General features: G+C 40.1%; 3 protein-coding genes across 4 annotated transcripts; all 3 read right to left on the bottom strand.

The window, feature by feature from the left end:
• Positions 1-1615: 1615 nt before the first annotated feature.
• LOC110501830 (gamma-crystallin M3-like) lies at positions 1616-4183 on the bottom strand. Its single transcript, XM_021579669.2, has 4 exons — positions 4175-4183; positions 2629-2679; positions 2053-2295; positions 1616-1965 (listed from the first exon to the last, which is right to left on the bottom strand). The coding sequence occupies exons 1-4, from the start codon at positions 4181-4183 to the stop codon at positions 1687-1689; spliced, it is 582 nt and encodes a 193-aa protein (XP_021435344.2). The 3' UTR covers positions 1616-1686.
• A 3368-nt stretch (positions 4184-7551) lies between these two features.
• Positions 7552-15205, bottom strand: LOC110501828 (gamma-crystallin M3-like). 2 transcript variants are annotated; one of them, XM_036959242.1, is made up of 3 exons: positions 15167-15205; positions 7998-8240; positions 7552-7869 (listed from the first exon to the last, which is right to left on the bottom strand). In XM_036959242.1, the coding sequence occupies exons 1-3, from the start codon at positions 15188-15190 to the stop codon at positions 7594-7596; spliced, it is 543 nt and encodes a 180-aa protein (XP_036815137.1). In that variant the 5' UTR covers positions 15191-15205; the 3' UTR covers positions 7552-7593. The 2 variants fall into 2 exon arrangements, with proteins under 2 accessions (XP_036815137.1, XP_021435342.1); XM_021579667.2 differs by lacking the exon at positions 15167-15205 and adding an exon at positions 8391-8466.
• Positions 14477-15530, bottom strand: LOC110501824 (gamma-crystallin M3-like). Its single transcript, XM_021579663.2, has 3 exons — positions 15389-15530; positions 14924-15166; positions 14477-14794 (listed from the first exon to the last, which is right to left on the bottom strand). The coding sequence occupies exons 1-3, from the start codon at positions 15416-15418 to the stop codon at positions 14519-14521; spliced, it is 549 nt and encodes a 182-aa protein (XP_021435338.1). The 5' UTR covers positions 15419-15530; the 3' UTR covers positions 14477-14518.
• Between the last annotated feature and the right edge of the window lie 2522 nt (positions 15531-18052).

The following is an 18052-nucleotide window of genomic DNA, read 5'->3' as shown; positions in this document are numbered from 1 at the left end:
TCACCCAACTTATTGTGGGAAGCTTGTGGAAGGCTACCCAAAACATTTGACCCAAGTTAAACAATTTAAAGGCAATGCCAATTTAAAGCCAATTTAAAGGCAATGCTAATACTAATTGAGTGTATGTAAACGTTTGACCCACTGGGAATGTGATGAAAGGAAAAAAAGCTGAAATAAATAATTCTCTCTACTATTATTCTGACATTTCACATTCTTAAAATAAAGTGGTGATCCTAACTGACCTAAAACAGGGCATTTTTTACTAGGATTAAATTTCAGGAATTGTGAAAAACTGAGTTTAAATGTATTTGGCTAAGGTGTGTGTAAACTTCCAACTGCAACTGTATCTGGATAGCATTGCCATTTATAGACATACCTTGGAAGACCACCTCAAGCATCTTAACAGAGTCTGCAAGGTAGGAACTTGGGTAACCAACTGGGAAAGGGAGAGGTCAGACCCCAGGTGGACAAATTGGAGTTCATTCAAACCCAAAACTCAAGTTAAGTTCTAGCTTGGTCTTGTTTGAGGGAATGTATATTTTGTGACATGGGAGTAGGGAGTTTGATGTTTAGTTTCAGAATTTCAGCATGGTGACTGGTAAATGTTCACACATAGAAAACAGAGTAATTTGATGTGCCTGATCATTTCCATATCTATCTCATTTGAAAACTACTATCTGACAATAGTTTTGCAAACACAAAGTTGTGTGTGCAAGATACGGGAGACCAGGAAAAGTTCAACCCAGAAAAAAGGTGTGAAGTGTGAAAAATCCAGGTCCATCTATTTAGGTGTGTTTTAAATATAATAAGCATTTATTAAACGGTATATTGAGCATTAACATAATAAAATTAAAATTAAACAAACACGAAAGGGAAGAAATTTATACCCTCCATTTCGAAATGTTTTTTGTAGGTTTGGCATACTCTAGAGCATGGTAATATTTGATGGCACGTAAACACACCACTATTTAACCATTTTTTATTTATATAGTTACCATGTTATTTAATCAGTGAAGAAACTCTTATCCAGAGTGACTTACAGGAGCAATTAGGGTTAAGTGCCTTGCTCAAGGGCACATTGACAGATTTTTCACCTAGTCGGCTCGGGGATTCAAACCAACGACCTTTCGGTTACTGGCCCAGCGCCATTTCTCAGAAACACTCATATATCATACTGTGTTCAGTGTTGTCTGTCCCTACAGGTTCATGTTTTGGGTCAGACACTGACTGGTTCATTTTACCTTTTTAAATAGGAAATTGGAAGGAAATGCAACTAAAAATGTTGTAAAATATACATTATTAGCTACATCCATTAGGTAAAAGTTATGCATTGATAGTTCTAGTACGACTTCCAACACTTTCTCCTACCCTTTGTTTTGTATCTAATCATGGGTCTCTAGTTTTACATTGGACTCCAGTAGTAGAGTGATGCATTGGCGTGCCTTGCAAAATGTGATGATTTTATTCAAAAGCAAAAAGAGTATAGGATCAATGTAGTTTCAACCACTTATGGAAAGTGTTTGAATCAGGACAAAGCAGGACACGACTGGACTGGTAAAATTGTGTTGTGTTGGGCCTCTGTGGATTTTTGCAGAACAAGACAAAAGACTTGATATTAAATCAGAAAAAAAAACATTTTTTTTATTTAAAAGTCAACCGTTTCACTGAACAGGTGGGCCTGATAATTTAACAGGAGTCGGTGATCCTTCTAATGGAACTGAACTTCATTCCATTGTAACCCTGCATCTCTCTGAGGTTTCTGTACTCTCCAGGCCTCATGTACATCTGCCTGCCTTTGTAATGGGGCTGCTCGTACATCAGCCAGTGGCCGTCCATCACGTTGCAGGACTGGCAGTCTGACATACGGTAGCGCTCCTGGATGGAGTCACAGTCCTCGCTCATCTCGTGCATCTGACCTCCGAAGTTCTCCCTCTCGTAGATCCTCATCTTGTAGTTTCCTCTGTGCTGTTAAGATACATGTTGTATATGGGATTAGTTTATTATAAACGTTAAACTGTGTTGGAATCTGTGATGTATCATGGTGGTTCATACCATGGGGATGTTACGGCAGGACTTGATGCAGTCATCGAAACCCATCGTACGCTGGTAGTCAGGGTACTCGCCCCTTCGCATGAAGTACTGGTTTCCCATGTAGTTGTTGCGATCATAGGCCATGAAGCAGCCGCTCTCAACCCTGCAGGAGTTGCACCTGCTAAGGTGGGATGTCAGCTCAGGGCAGTCCTGGCTGGTCTCATAGGAGCGACCCTGGAAGTTCTTGTCCTCGTAGAAGATGATCTGAAAACAAATACTCGTGCAATTAGCCAGAAGAAAATGTGAAAATTGGTGGTTATAATACAATGCTTTACACTTGACTGCATTATTCAATCAAATCAATCAAATGTATTTATGAAGCCCTTTTAACATCAGCCAATGTCACAAAGTGCTGTACAGAAACTCTAAAACCCCAAACAGCAAGCAATGCAGATGTAGAAGCACTGAATGTTGATCTTTTTATAGTGTTATTACTGTATTTAATGTATATATTTCTATAAAACCACTGCATTACTGTATATACAGTAATAATCAGATCACATGACCTCTAAACTGCAAAGAACAATATTAACTCACCTTTCCCTGCATGTTTATGGTTATTTTGAGCGATGCTATAGCTATGCCGCTCTGCAGCCTGTTTTATACCTGATGTGACATCCAAAGAATCTCTGGTTCCATTGTATGAAACACATGAGTCAGCTGTATGCTATGCAATGGTTGCTCCCACTGTTTGTCACCACAGACGGGAAAGCATTATTATGTACAGTCAAAAGGGGGGACAAATGAGAATTTTCTGCCTTAAAAGCAATATTGAGGCTAATTTAGATGCACACGTGTAGTTTTATATGTATTTGAGGCCAAATGGTCTTCGATTTCAGGAATGCATTCTGAAATGAGTCCCTGTCATGTCTGTTTTAATAGCAGTCCTATTTTGTTTATTTTTTTTGTTTTTTGGGGGGGAGAAATGCTGTACTGTACTTCAGAATCTCAAACCAAATACATGTTAATTTGTCACATGCGTGGACTTACCGTGAATGCTTACTTACAAGCCCAGTTTTGAGATAATAGAGTTAAGAAAATATTGACTAAATAAATTGAAGTGAAAAAAAAAGTAACTATAAAATAACAATAATGAGGCTATATACAGGGGGTACCAGTACCAAGTCAATGTGCGGGTTACAGGTTAGTTGAGGTAATACAGGTTAGTTGAGGTAATTGAGGTAATTTGTACATGTATGTAGGGGTAAAGTGATTATGCATAGATAATAAACAGTGAGTATCAGCAGTGTAAAAAACACTGTTTTAAAATGCATTTATGAGTCTTCAATTTATTTTTGTATACCTTTAACAAAGGTACTACAGTATGTTAAACCAACTATCAACATTTTGATATTTACAACATTTTCATAGTTACTTATGCAAAATTACCCACATGCCTACAAATGGCCAAAATGTCCCCAAAGCCAAGGGCCGGTAAAGAGGAGTGTCTATGTTCCACATATTCTGAGGGAAGCACCTGTTTCAAGCAAAGCATGCTTCTGTTGGCTCCTGACCTGTCTGCCAGTCATGTACAACCTATCATCTTAGCAATCCTCTTGTGGGCACACCTAGCTTTTTTCAAACATGAGATGAGGGGAGAGACAAGGGAGGTCACTATCTATGACTCGTCAGAGCTGCTGGTTTCCAGCATTGTGGGTACATGTTCTCAACTGAGGGCTGAATCACAACTTGATGACATGGATCAAACATTTTCACACAATTCTATCATTGACTTCTATCAATGCACGATTTACATAGATATTTGAGCTACACATACCTAGCATGTTTGTACTTGGCAGGGGAGCAACTTTGGTTTTAGAAGTGGGGGGGCATAATTGTAATAATATTTTCTTTAGCCGGTTAAACACTCCAAACAGACTACCCGACCACTCGGAGGCGTTCACATGGTCCTAAAGCACACCGTTGCCTCATTTTGTGTCACATTCCAATGAAAAACCCGGGGGCACAAAAATGCAATTTCCTAATGCGGCGGGGGGGACATGCCACCCCTGTCCCCAGTGAAAGTTGCGCCCCTGGTATTTGGTTGACCACCGGATTTGTCCGGTGTCATTGAGGAGTTTACCACATCCATCATCGGCTTCACGAATAAGTGCATCTTATATGTAAAATGTAAATATGTAAATTGCATGTCTATGTAACAAAAAAGCTGTAAAAACAAAAATAGCGATTTTTGTCCACTGAAGAGTGGGGGGGCTGGGTTAATAAAAACAAATATATACAAAAATAAATAAAACATTTTTTATTGACGACGTCATCCCCACAGTGACCGTACATATCCCAACCAGAAGCCATGGATTACAGACAACATCCCCACTGAGCTAAAGGCTAGAGCTGCCGCTTTCAAGAAGCGGGACACTAATCCGGATACTTATAAGAAATCCTGATACGCTCTACGACGAACCATCAAACAGGCAAAGCGTCAATACAGGACTAAGATCAAATCCTACTACACCGGCTCTGACACTCGTCGGATGTGGCAGGGCATGCAAACTATCATGGGAAACCCAGCAGCGAACTGCCCAGAAACGCGAGCCTACCAGACGAGCTAACTGATTTCTATGCTTGCTTCGAGACTAGCAACTCTGAAGCATGCATGAAAGCATCAGCTGTTCCGGACGACTGTGTGATCACGCTCTCCGTAGCCGATGTGAGTAAGACTTTTAAACAGGTTAATATTCACAAGGCCGCAGGGCCAGACGGATTACCAGGACGAGTACTCAGAAAATGCACTGACCAGCTGGCAAGTGTCTTCACAAAAATGTTCAAGCTCTCCCTGACCAGTCTGTAATACCTACATGTTTCAAGCAGACCACCATAGTCCATGCGCTGAAGAATGCCAAGGTAACCTGTCTAAATGACTATTGCCTCGTAGCACTCACAAAAATGAAATGCTTTGAAAGGCTGGTCATGGCTAACATTAACATCATCATCCAAGACACCCTGGACCCACTCCAATTCACATACCGCCCCAACAGATCCACAGATGACGCAATTTCTATTGCACTCCACACTGTCATTTCCCAACTGGACAAAAGGAACAGTGTCCGTATCACTAAGGACCTAAAGTGCCTTGAGAAAGTATTCATACTGTCACATCCTGACCTTAGTTTCTTTTTTATGTCTCTGTTCTAGTTTGGTCAGGGCGTGAGTTGGGGTGGGCATTCTATGTTGTGTATTCTAGGTTTTGTATTTCTGTGTTTGGCCTGGTATGGTTCCCAATCAGAGGCAGCTGTCGATCGTTGTCTCTGATTGAGAACCATACTTAGCTGTAATCGCTGCCAAAGGTGCTTCTACAAAGTATTGACTCAGAGGTGAATAGTTATGTACATTTGGTATTTCTGTATTTCATATTTAATAAATAATGCTAATTTTCCAAAAAAACATTGTCATTATGGGGTATTGTGTGTAGTTGGGTGACAATAATTGTATTTTTGATCCATTTTGAATTCAGGATGTAACACAACAAAATATGGAATAAGTCAAGCAGTATTCAAATTTTCTGAAGGCACTGTATTATGGTCCAAACACACCAACACAGTCATCAAGAGGGTATGACAACGCCTCTTCCCCTTCAGGAGGCTGAAAAGATTTGGCAATGGCCCTCAGATTCTCAAATTGTTCTATAGCTGCACCATTGAGAGCATCTTGACTGGCTGCATCACCAATTGATATGGCAACTGATTGGCATCCAACTGCAAGGCACAGAGGGTAGTGCGTATGGCCTAGTAAATCACTGGAGCCGAGCTCCCTGCCATCCAGAACCTCTATACTAGGCAGTGTCACAGGAAGGCCCTAAAATTGTCAAGACACCAGCCACCAAAGTCATAGACTGTTCTCTCTGCTACCACATGGCATGCGGTGCCGGAGCACCAAGTCTGGGAACAAAAGCCTCCTGAACAGCTTCTACCCCCAAACCATAAGACTTCTGAACAGCTTCTACCCCAAACCATAAGACTGCTGAACTGTTAATCAAATGGCTACCCTGACTACTTGCATTGACCCCCTTATATTTACACACACTCATTGGACTCTACTCAAACACTTACTGGACTCTACCCACACACTCATTGGACTCTACTCATACACTTACTGGACTCTACCCACACACTCATTGGACTCTACTCAAACACTTACTGGACTCTACCCACACACTCATTGAACTCTATCCATACACTTACTGGACTCTACCCACACACTCATTGGACTCTACTCAAACACTTACTGGACTCTACCCACACACTCATTGGACTCTACTCAAACACTTACTGGACTCTACCCACACACTCATTGGACTCTACTCAAACACTTACTGGACTCTACCCACACACTCATTGGACTCTACTCATACACTTACTGGACTCTACCCACACACTCATTGGACTCTACTCAAACACTTACTGGACTCTACCCACACACCCATTGGACTCGACTCAAACACTTACTGGACTCTACCCACACACTCATTGGACTCTACTCAAACACTTACTGGACTCTACCCACACACTCATTGGACTCTATCCATACACTTACTGGACTCTATCCACACACTCACACATACTACACTGGCACTCCAACACATGCATACACACATACACCTATACGTATTACCTCAATTACCTCAACTACCTCGTACCCCTGCACATTGACTCAGTACCAGTACTCCTTGTATATAGTCGTTATTGTTATTTTGTTGTGTTGCTATTTCCTTTTAGCAATTTTTTCTTACTTTTGAACTCTGCACTGTTGGGAAAGAGTTCGAAGTAGGTATTTCACGGTAAAGTCTACACCTGTTGTGTTGGTCGCATGTGACATAACATTTCAGTTTGATTTAATATTGTGGCTGTAGAGGGTCATTTATCAAACTGGTCTCTCTATATTCATTTTTTAAATGTTTTAAATGTTCTTGATTGTCTTAATCCTGCTGATTGGTTTTAATGTCTGTGTGAAAAAGCTGTACCTTTGCCATACACAACAGTGGAGACTGCTGAGGGGATGATTGGCTCATAATAACGGCTGGAACGAAGCGAATGGAATGGCATTAAACACATGGAAACCATGTGTTTGATGTATTTGATACCATTCCACTTATTCTGCTGCAGTTGCATAATGAGAAAAAAGCTTAAGTGAACTGTATTAATACGCATTACTGTTTAATGGAGATGGGTTGATGGGATGTTGGTGGAGTAGTGCAACGTGTATTATTAGTTACGTTTGTTCACTCTAAAAGTTGACCAATACATTAGTGTTAACATCAAAATCCCTCTTTATCATCTTAAGGACGTTCATTTGAATGCTTTATGGCAGTCAATAAGTCATGCCCATAACAGCACTTAGTAGGTTTTATGGAATAAAGTACAATTGAAATGTTACGCATATCTTTCTGGTAAAAATGTAAACACAAAACGGCGAAATATTGAAATAACGTAGCACACTCAATTGTTTTGGATTACTAATCACTTTTATTTGGTCAATATGAGATGTCTAGCACATATCAGTGATACGCCTTATGCTCATAAACTTCATGCCACTCATGCCCATCTCTCTGAAGCTCCTGTACTCTCCAGGCCTCATGTACATCTGCCTGCCTCTGAAGTGGGGCTGCTCGTACATCAGCCAGTGGCCGTCCATCACGTTGCAGGACTGGCAGTCTGACATACGGTAACGCTCCTGGATGGAGTCACAGTCGTCCATCATCTCGTGCATCTGACCTCCGAAGTTCTCCCTCTCATAGATCCTCATCTTGTAGTTTCCACGGTGCTGTTAGGAGGAAAGAACATGTTGAATTATTTCCTGAATGCACCAGACAGTTGAATAGCTCAAATATGACTTGCATGATTAATTATGGAATTATGGGCCGTTACAGCAGCCTGAATATCATATTTTACCATGGGGATCATGCGGCAGGACCTGATACCATCGCTCATTCCCATCATACTCTGGTAGTCAGAGTACTCTCCCCTCTTCATGAAGTACTGGTTTCCCATGTAGTTGGGGCGCTCGTACACCATGAAGCATCCACTCTGGACCCTGCAGGATTGGCACCTGCTCATGTAGGAGGAAATGTCGGGGCAGTCGGAGCTGCACTCATAAGAGCGGCCCTGGAAGTTTCTGTCCTCGTAGAAGGTGGCCTGAAAACACAATGTATTTATTTATCATTTCTAAATATATAATTAAATAAATGCAACCAAATATAAGAAGCTTTTAGTTTTGTACGTAAAGATACAAAGATAATATAGAGAAAAATGTGTTTTTAGAATAAAATTCAAATAAATGCTTACTCTTCCCATGTTCATGCCGGTGGTGGTCATTGTTGGTCACTGAGTTGCTGCTGTTGCTGCTGCTACTGCTGCACTGATGTCCTGTCTGTGGTAACCCTTACTTTTATACCTGACCTAATCCAAAGAATCTGTTAGACCCATTGTGTAAACCCCTGACCTAGCAACAGGGTATAGAGGCCTGTAGAGTGCTGAAGTACTGTACTCATATTTCCACGTGACGGGGTCCCAAAAAAGACATAAAAGCCTATTTCCACTGTGAAACAGGTAACACAAAACCATTCAAAGGAACAATGGACTCTGACAGTGAAAACCATTGCAGACATATATGCATATGAGTGGGGTGGAGTCCACAAGTCAGTTACACAATTTAATTATATTTCAACATATGATTCATATTCCCTTGTGATCTCTTTCATTCAGTAAAGCCAGTTAAATATAACTCCTGTGTTAAATGTAACTCAATGCTAAAATGTAATCACCTGACTCCATAGATGTATTTTCTGTCAATAGACTGTATATTTTTTTCTGGATCAGATATGGATCCCATGTCCCCCATGTCAATATCAGCTTTTCTATCAGAAACTCCCTGTTAAATAATGGTTCAGAGAAGTAAAACATTTATTTAAAGAGAATTCTAATGAAAATGAAATGATCAGAGAACAAAAAACCTTTTTTGACGACACTGTTTCAAAATGTTCCTGATTACTACTACTCAGTTAGTGTACCTAGATTGTGACCAACTGGGTTAGAAAACAGCACATTGTGTGGAATGAGGATTTGTTAAGAACATCACAAGCATAATTCATGTCCATTCCATGGGTGTATGGTAGCCCTAATTCTGCATGATGTTGTTTAAATGTTCAGAGTAATGTTTCACTTATTGAGGAGATGCACCATATATTATATTTCCTGACTAGAATGAAGATTACAACACAACTAACTAACTAGCTATATCAATTAAACAAATATATTTTAAAAAGTGCAGTCGTGCCAACAAGTTAAAAGTAATTTGACAACTTGGGACTGAGAATATGCCATGAGGGATGCTGGCGAGCTGGATTTAAAAGACTTGAGTTTTTAAAACATTAAAACCCTAATGTTAGGATAGGGGTTTGCCATGTCAGTGACGTAATCACTAAAGCAGCCGTTTTTAGCCATAGCATCCGCTGGCTAGTTTAGCTAACCAATGTCTTCACAAGGTCCTAAACCATATCATAACAGCCATCGATAAGAGACATTACTGTGCAGCCGTATTCATCGACCTGGGCAAGGATTTCGACTCTGTCAATCACAACATTTTTATCTGCAGACTCAACAGCCTTGGTTTCTCAAATGATTGCCTCGACTGGTTCACCAACTATTTCTCTGATAGAGTTCAGTGTGTCAAATCAGAGGGCCTGTTGTCCATACCATGGCAGTCTCTATGGGGGTGCCACAGGGTTCAATTCTTGGGTCGACGCTCTTCTCTGTATACATCAATGATGTTGCTCTTGCTGCTGGTGATTCTCTGATCCACCTCTATGCAAACAACACCATTCTGTATACCTCTTGCCCTTCTTTGGACACTGTGATAACTAACCTCCAGATGAGCTTCAATGCCATGCAACTCTCCTTCTGTGGCCTCCAACTGCTCTTAAATACAAGTAAAACTGTAATGGTATTCATCGTCTGAAGAAGAGGAATCATCGGACCAAAGTGCAGCGTAGTAAGTGTTCATGCTTGTTTTATTATTAAAACACTATAACAAAAATAAACAAGAGAATAACCGAAACAGTCTTGTAAGGTGCAAACACTAAACAGAAATGAACTACCCACAAAAACCATGTGGGGAAAAAGCTACCTAAGTATGGTTCTCTATCAGAAAAAACAATAGACAGCTGTCCCTGATTGAGAACCATACCCGGCCAAAACAAAGAAATACAAAAACATAGAAAAAATAACATAGAATGACCACCCAAATCACACCCGTACCAAACCAAAATAGAGACGTAAAAATCTCTAAGGTCAGGGCGTGACAAAACTAAATGCATGCTCTTCAACCGATCGCTGCCCACACCTGCCTGCCCATCCAGCATCACTACTCTGGACAGTTCTGACTTAGAATATGTGGACAACTACAAATACCTAGGTGTCTGGTTAGACTGTAAACTCTCCTTCCAGACTCACATTAAACATTTCCAATCCAAAATTAAATCTAGAACCCAGCTTCCTATTTGGCAACAAAGCATCTTTGACTCATGCTGCCAAACATACCCTCGTAAACCTGACCATCCTACCGATCCTCAACTTTGGCGATGTCATTTACAAAATAGCCTCCAACACTCTACTCAACAAATTGGACGCAGTCCATCACAGTGCCATCTGTTTTGTCACCAGAGCCCCATATACTTCCCACCACTGCGACCTGTACACTCTCGTTGGCTGGCTGGCTTCATACTCGTCGCTAAACCCACTGGCTCCAGGTCATCTACAAGTCTCTGCTAAGGTAAAGCCCCGCCTAATCTCAGCTCACTGGTCCACATAGCAGCACCCACTCGTAGAACGCGCTCCAGCAGGTATATCTCACTGGTCACCCCCCAAATCAAAATTCCTCCTTCGGCCGCCTTTCCTTCCAGTTCTCTGCTGCCAATGACTGGAACAAACTGCAAAAATCTCTGAAGCTGGAGACTAATATCTCCCTCACTAGCTTTAAGCACCAGCTGTCAGAGCAGCTAACAGATCACTGCACCTGTACATAGCCCATTTGTAAATATCCCATCCAACTACGTCATCCCCATACGGTATTTATTTATTTATTTTGCTCCTTTGCACCCCAGTATCTCTACTTGCACATTAAACTTCTGCAAATCTACCATTCCAGTGCTTAATTGCTATATTATAATAACTTCGCCACCATAGCCTATTTATTGCCGTCAAAATACCTAGAGATGAATGTGGAGATTGTGTTATTTACTTAGCAAAAACTAGTACAGGGCCAACTGGAATATCAAAAACAGATTCATTAAAAAATGTAATTCTTAAAGAAGAAAATGCAATAAGTTATTTGTGCGAACATGTGGACTTTACTGTATATTTTTCAAACAGCAAGGATAATGATTTGTAAAAAAAATATATAAATATTTCCATAAAACAATAAAAATAAATATTAATAATTTAATGAAAATATGATTCAATATTTTTCCCATTCAACAAAAATCTATAATTTGTAACATAACAATAAAAAAATCTATGATTTCATATTTTTCCTTTCAACTATTGTACATATTTGTAAAAATCTTTAGTTTAATAATGAACAATAATTAATATTTATTTTTTTATTATTGGGGGTGGATCAGCTATAATATTGTGGATAGATTGTTGCTTCCGTCAATGTAATTGTCTGCATCATTTCCAATCCCCCATAAATTTTGGGGGTAAATACACTGCTCAAAAAAATAAAGGGAACACTTAAACAACACAATGTAACTCCAAGTCAATCACACTTCTGTGAAATCAAACTGTCCACTTAGGAAGCAACATTGATTGGCAATACATTTCACATGCTGTTGTGCAAATGGGATAGTTAGGATCACCACTTTATTTTAAGAATGTGAAATGTCAGAATACTAGTAGAGAGAATGATTTCTTTCAGCTTTTATTTCTTTCATCACATTCCCAGTGGGTCAGACGTTTACATACACTCAATTAGTATTTGGTAGCCTTGCCTTTAAATTGTTTTTAACTTAGGTCAAATGTTTCAGGTAGCCTTCCACAAGCTTCCCACAATAAGTTGGGTGAATTTTGGCCCATTCCTCCTGACAGAGCTGGTGTAACTGAGTTAGGTTAGTAGGCATCCTTGCTCGCACACGTTTTTTCAGTTCTGTCCACACATTTTCTATAGGATTGAGGTCAGGGCTTTGTGATGGCCACTCCAATACGTTGACTTTGTTGTCCTTAAGTCATTTTGCCACAACTTTGGAAGTATGCTTGGGGTTATTGTCCATTCGGAAGCCCATTTGCGACCAAGCTTTAACTTCCTGACTGATGTCTTGAAATGTTGCTTCAATATATCCACATAATCCTTCCTCATGGTGCCATCTATTTTGTGAAGTGCACCAGTTCCTCCTGCAGCAAAGCACCCCCACAAAATGATGCTGCCACCCCCATGCTTCACGGTTGGGATGGTATTCTTCGGCTTGCAAGCCTCCCCTTTTTTCCTCCAAACATAAAAATGGTCATTATGGCCAAACAGTTCTATTTTTGCTTCATCAGACCAGAGGACATTTCTCCAAAAAGTATGGTCTTTGTCCCAATGTGCAGTTGCAAACCGTAGTCTGGCTTTTTTATGGTGGTTTTGGAGCAGTGGCTTCTTCCTTGCTGAGCAGCCTTTCAGGTTATGTCGATATAGGACTCGTTTTACTGTGGATATAGACACTTTTGTACCTGTATCCTCCAGCATCTTCACAAGGTCCTTTGCTGTTGTTCTGGGATTGATTTGCACTTTTCGCACCAAAGAATGTTCATCTCTAGGAGACAGAACACGTCTCCTTCCTGAGCGGTATGACGGCTGCGTGGTCCCATGGTGTTTATACTTGTGTATTTGGAAATTGCTCCCAAGGATGAGCCAGACTTGTGGAGGTCCACAAATTTTTTCTGAGGTCTTGGCTGATTTCTTTTGATTTTCCCATGATGTCAAGCAAAGAGGTACTGAGTTTGAAGGTAGGCCTTGAAATACATCCTCAGGTACATCTCCAATTGGCTCAATTGTCTTCTGATGTCAATTAGTCTCTCCGATGCCTCTAAAGCCATGACATCATTTTCTGGAAGTTGTGGAGTGGTCTAAAAACGAGTTTTAATGACTACAACCTAAGTGTATGTAATCTTCCGACTTCAACTGCATATACATACACATAAACACTTTTTTTTTTACCGCAAACCCTACCACCCCTCCCCCAATTGGAGTAAACTAATTAACACTTGCAGTAGACTTCTTCTTTCAGTTTATACATACTATACACATTTTACAGACAGTCTATTTTACAACAGTTATATTTAGTTTGTTTTTAGTCCTGGCCTTCCTCAATTTCTGATGTCCATCCAGTTTGATTTCTATTTGTAACTGTGCTTTTTCACAAAGGTTTTGAACCTATGTACATCTTACAGACCCCGTATACAGACATTTGTTATCTTGTTGTTATTAGTCTTTTATTAGTCCCTTCAGCTTCATTCAACCCCTCCCATCTATCTCTCAACACCATCCATTTTGGATTTCTATTTGCCATGTATTTTTCAACTGTGCTGTGATGGTTCACAAAAGTCCTGAACATTTCTATTCTCATAGCTTCTACATACTGTAAATTAAAGATTTTTTTTTTTCTCTAAAATAATAATTATATTATTGAACGATTGACTATGTCTTTTCAAAACAATAATGATTAGTTGTTGCTCAGTGAGCAACTGTGTGGAATGGTTTCCAAAGAGGGCCACGTGGACTTTAACGTCCCTGGGAAAATCCTGGTTTCATGCTAAAATCTCAAGAAATAAAATCAAATCAAATGTTATTAGATTTGATTTCTTGTTCACACACCTGCAATCATTGTCATATAGCTGAGACCAATTATGCTAACATGATACAACATGCAGTACAGTACGTTATATTACATTTATTAATCAGTAGGTACATTTGTTGTCACACTTAAAAAGGGATACATTAAAGGGATCGTGTGAGACTTTGCGAATTAACAACCTTTTCTACTTACCCAGAGTCAAATGAACTGATGGATGAAAAGTTTATGTCTATGGTAGTTGAACTAGCGTTAGTTCTATGACTGGAAGTCTACTGGAACAGCTAGCATGCGGGATTAGTCAGAGTTAATTTTGATTTGAGTTCATCTGACTCCGAGTAAGTAGAAAAAGGGCTTAAAATCACTTAAATAGGTTTGTGAATTATTTTATTCAATGGTTTATGTATAGTAGAAAACAATATATTTAATGGTTTGTAGTATATAGTAGCATGACTCAATGATACACATCATGCTCATGAACCTAATACCCCTTACGCTGTGCCCCAATACCAAAATATTGAAATAATGTAGCACACTCAAATGTTACGGATTACTAATCACTTTTATTTGGTCAATATGAGATGTCTAACACATATCAGTGATACGCCTCATGCTCATGAACCTCATGCCACTCATGCCCATCTCTCTGAAGCTCCTGTACTCTCCAGGCCTCATGTACATCTGCCTGCCTCTGAAGTGGGGCTGCTCGTACATCAGCCAGTGGCCGTCCATCACGTTGCAGGACTGGCAGTCTGACATACGGTAACGCTCCTGGATGGAGTCACAGTCGTCCATCATCTCGTGCATCTGACCCCCGAAGTTCTCCCTCTCATAGATCCTCATCCTGAAGTTTCCACGGTGCTGTTAGGAGGAAAGAACATCATAGGGTTACTTTATTGATCAGTGAAATTATTAACAAACTAATTTTGTATGAGAATACCACCATCAAAACATACTTTATTTTCAAAGATTAATCTATGTTCAACCCACCATGGGGATCATGCGACAGGACCTGAAACCATCGCTCATTCCCATCATACTCTGGTAGTCAGAGTACTCTCCCCTCTTCATGAAGTACTGGTTTCCCATGTAGTTGGGGCGCTCGTACACCATGAAGCATCCACTCTGGACCCTGCAGGATTGGCACCTGCTCATGTAGGAGGAAATGTCGGGGCAGTCGGAGCTGCACTCATAAGAGCGGCCCTGGAAGTTTCTGTCCTCGTAGAAGGTGGCCTGAAAATAAAATAGAATCATCATTCTTGAAATTAAACAATTGTACAAAACAAACATTTTAGATACATTTGCGATGCTATTCAGTCACAATGGTAACCAGGTTATCGGGATAAGTATAACTATCATGTTGTAGTTTAGGGTGCTAGAGCATTACAGCCCTTTTGTAGAACAATCTATGAAAATTAAAGAATGGGTTGAAAAAAAAAACTTCCCCGTGCTTACCCTGCCCATGTTCATGCTGGTGTTGGACATGTTTGCTCACTGTACTGCTGGTTGCTGCCCCTGAACTGACTTCCTACCAGGTTTAACCCTTTCTTTTATACATGACCAAACCTAAAGAATCCCTAGCTCCATTGTTCAAACCCCTGACCCAGCACCATGCTATAGAAGCCTATTGAGGCCACTGAGGTGACGTCCACATTTCCAGGGACTGGATCCCTCAGGTCCTATTGTAACCATCGATGGCCACTAGATTATCACCAGTTGATCTCTCCTTAAACCATAAATATGTGCCAAAATCCCCTGCACAGCTTATTTCAATTGCAACCATTATTGACCACCAAATTACTGCTCCCTAAAGCTGATGTCAGTGTTAACATTTTAGTCCTGCTTGCTGTCAGAATCTTTGAAGACTGTTTGCCTCTGTATTTCCTGTGTTTGCTGCTGCCCACGATACTGGGTAAACCGTAAAGCTGATGTCAGTGTTAACATTTTAGTCCTGCTTGCTGTCAGAATCTTTGAAGACTGTTTGCCTCTGTATTTCCTGTGTTTGCTGCTGCCCACGATACTGGGTAAACCGTAAAGCTTGTGTCAGTGTTAACATTTTAGTCCTGCTTGCTGTCAGAATCGTTGAAGACTTTTTCGGCCTCTGCTCTACACACATACATTCAGTACAAGGAAGGTGTTCTTGTTTTGTACACGCAGTGAATATCTAAGTAAATAAACAGAGCTCTCTGCATCAACAGATCTCTCTGTTTCACTGTAGACAGGGTTCCTGGATGAAGATTGAATCCAATCCTCAACTATAAAGAATGGTGCTATGATAGCTAACGTTTGATACTGTAGCTATCTGATAGAAAATGTTACCAGACTAGCTAGCTAGAAAACAACTCTGTCTGACTTGTTATGAAGCACATTGACCACTGGAAATTAAACTACAAGGTGTGTATTTTGGTCATCTTTAAATTAGAACAGTTGGACAAACTGTTTGCCTCTGTATTTCCTGTGTTTGCTGCTGCCCACGATACTGGGTAAACCGTGAGGAAGCAGGTAGCCTAGTGGTTAAGAGTGTTGGGCCAGCAACAGAACGGTCAGAAATTCAAATCCCTGCTCTGACCAGGTGAAAAATCTGTCAATGTGCTCTTGAGCAATGCACTTAACCCCAATTGATCCTGTAAACTGCTCTGAATAAGAATTTCTGCTAAATTACATAAATGTAAAATCCATCTAATGCTATAAAGTGGCTCTGGGTACACCTTGTGACTCAGCAAACATTTGGTTCTGGCTCCTCCCACAGCTTCTCCGAGCTTCTCTCGGAGTTGTGATTGTTAGCTATGGAGTTGTGCAGTGAGTCCCTCGGAAGTCTAGTAAATCAGCTACATTTCTTCAGTGACTTGGCAGATTGTGTATGCTTGCTTATCCTTCCTCTTTAAAATAGCATAATTAAGTAGCTTGCTAGCAAACAAGCAAACACAAAGTCACCTTAATAACGTCAATGATGCATCGTCTGTAATTCTGAAGATATCTCAAAAAAGTATTCAAATAACAGTTCCCAGATATAAAATATAAGGCTTTTAGCACACTATGTTTACTATACATTTGAATATAGTTGTGTAAATATCAGATATCTCTTCACATATTACATTTCATGATATATTTAGTATGATATGTTACGTCCTGCATTTTTTTGGTGTTGCAAATTTCCTGTTATTTGTACAGTGCATTGGGAAGGTATTCAGACCCCTTGACTTTTTCCTCATTTTGTTACCTCACAGCCTTAATAAAAAAAAAACATACCCTCATCAATCTACACACAGTACCCCATAATGATGAAGCAAAAAACGTTTTTTAGAATTTTTTGCGTATTTAAAAAATAAATAAAAAACAGAAATATCACATTTACATTAGTATTCAGACCCTTTACTCCTACTTTGCTGAAGCACCTTTGGCAGTGATTACAGTCTCAAGTCTTCTTGGCACACCTGTATTTGGGGAGTTTCTCCCATTCTTCTCTGAAGATCCTCTCAAGCTCTGTCAGGTTGGATGGGGAGCGTTGCAGCAGAGCTATTTTCAGGTCTCTCCAGAGATTTTCAATCGGGTTCAAGTCAGGGCTTTGGGTGGATCACTCAAGGACATTCAGAGACTTGTCGCGAAGCCACTCCTGCATTGTCTTGTTTGTGTGCTCGTTGTCCTGTTGGAAGGTAAACCTTTGCCACAGTTTGAGGATAGCATCCCAACAGCATGATACTGCCACCACCATGCTTCACAGTAAAGTACTTCATTGTTACCCAGAAATGATTTGATATTGAGACAAAAACGTCTGCATTGGGTATTTTAAATCTATTTAATTAACATTCAATCTATTTAATTAAGTCATTCAATCTATTTAATTAACAAATTAATACATTACTGATGTATTTGATTTAGAAATACATAATACAATTGTAAGTTTTGTACAAATGCATTTAGTATCACAGTTATCAACTATAAAGGATAGTTAAGTAACAACTCAATTTTAATGATGTATTCACCGGTTACCCACTAGGCACACACTGGTTACCCACTAGGCACACACTGGTTACCCACTAGGCACACACTGGTTACCTACTAGGCACACACTGGTTACCCACTAGGCACACACTGGTTACCCACTAGGCACACACTGGT

Source organism: Oncorhynchus mykiss, chromosome 22, assembly GCF_013265735.2.
Source record: "Oncorhynchus mykiss isolate Arlee chromosome 22, USDA_OmykA_1.1, whole genome shotgun sequence".
NCBI classification, from domain to species: domain Eukaryota; kingdom Metazoa; phylum Chordata; class Actinopteri; order Salmoniformes; family Salmonidae; genus Oncorhynchus; species Oncorhynchus mykiss.
The sequence above is the reverse complement of the archived record's forward strand: the minus strand, read 5'-3'. Positions and strand labels throughout refer to the sequence as shown.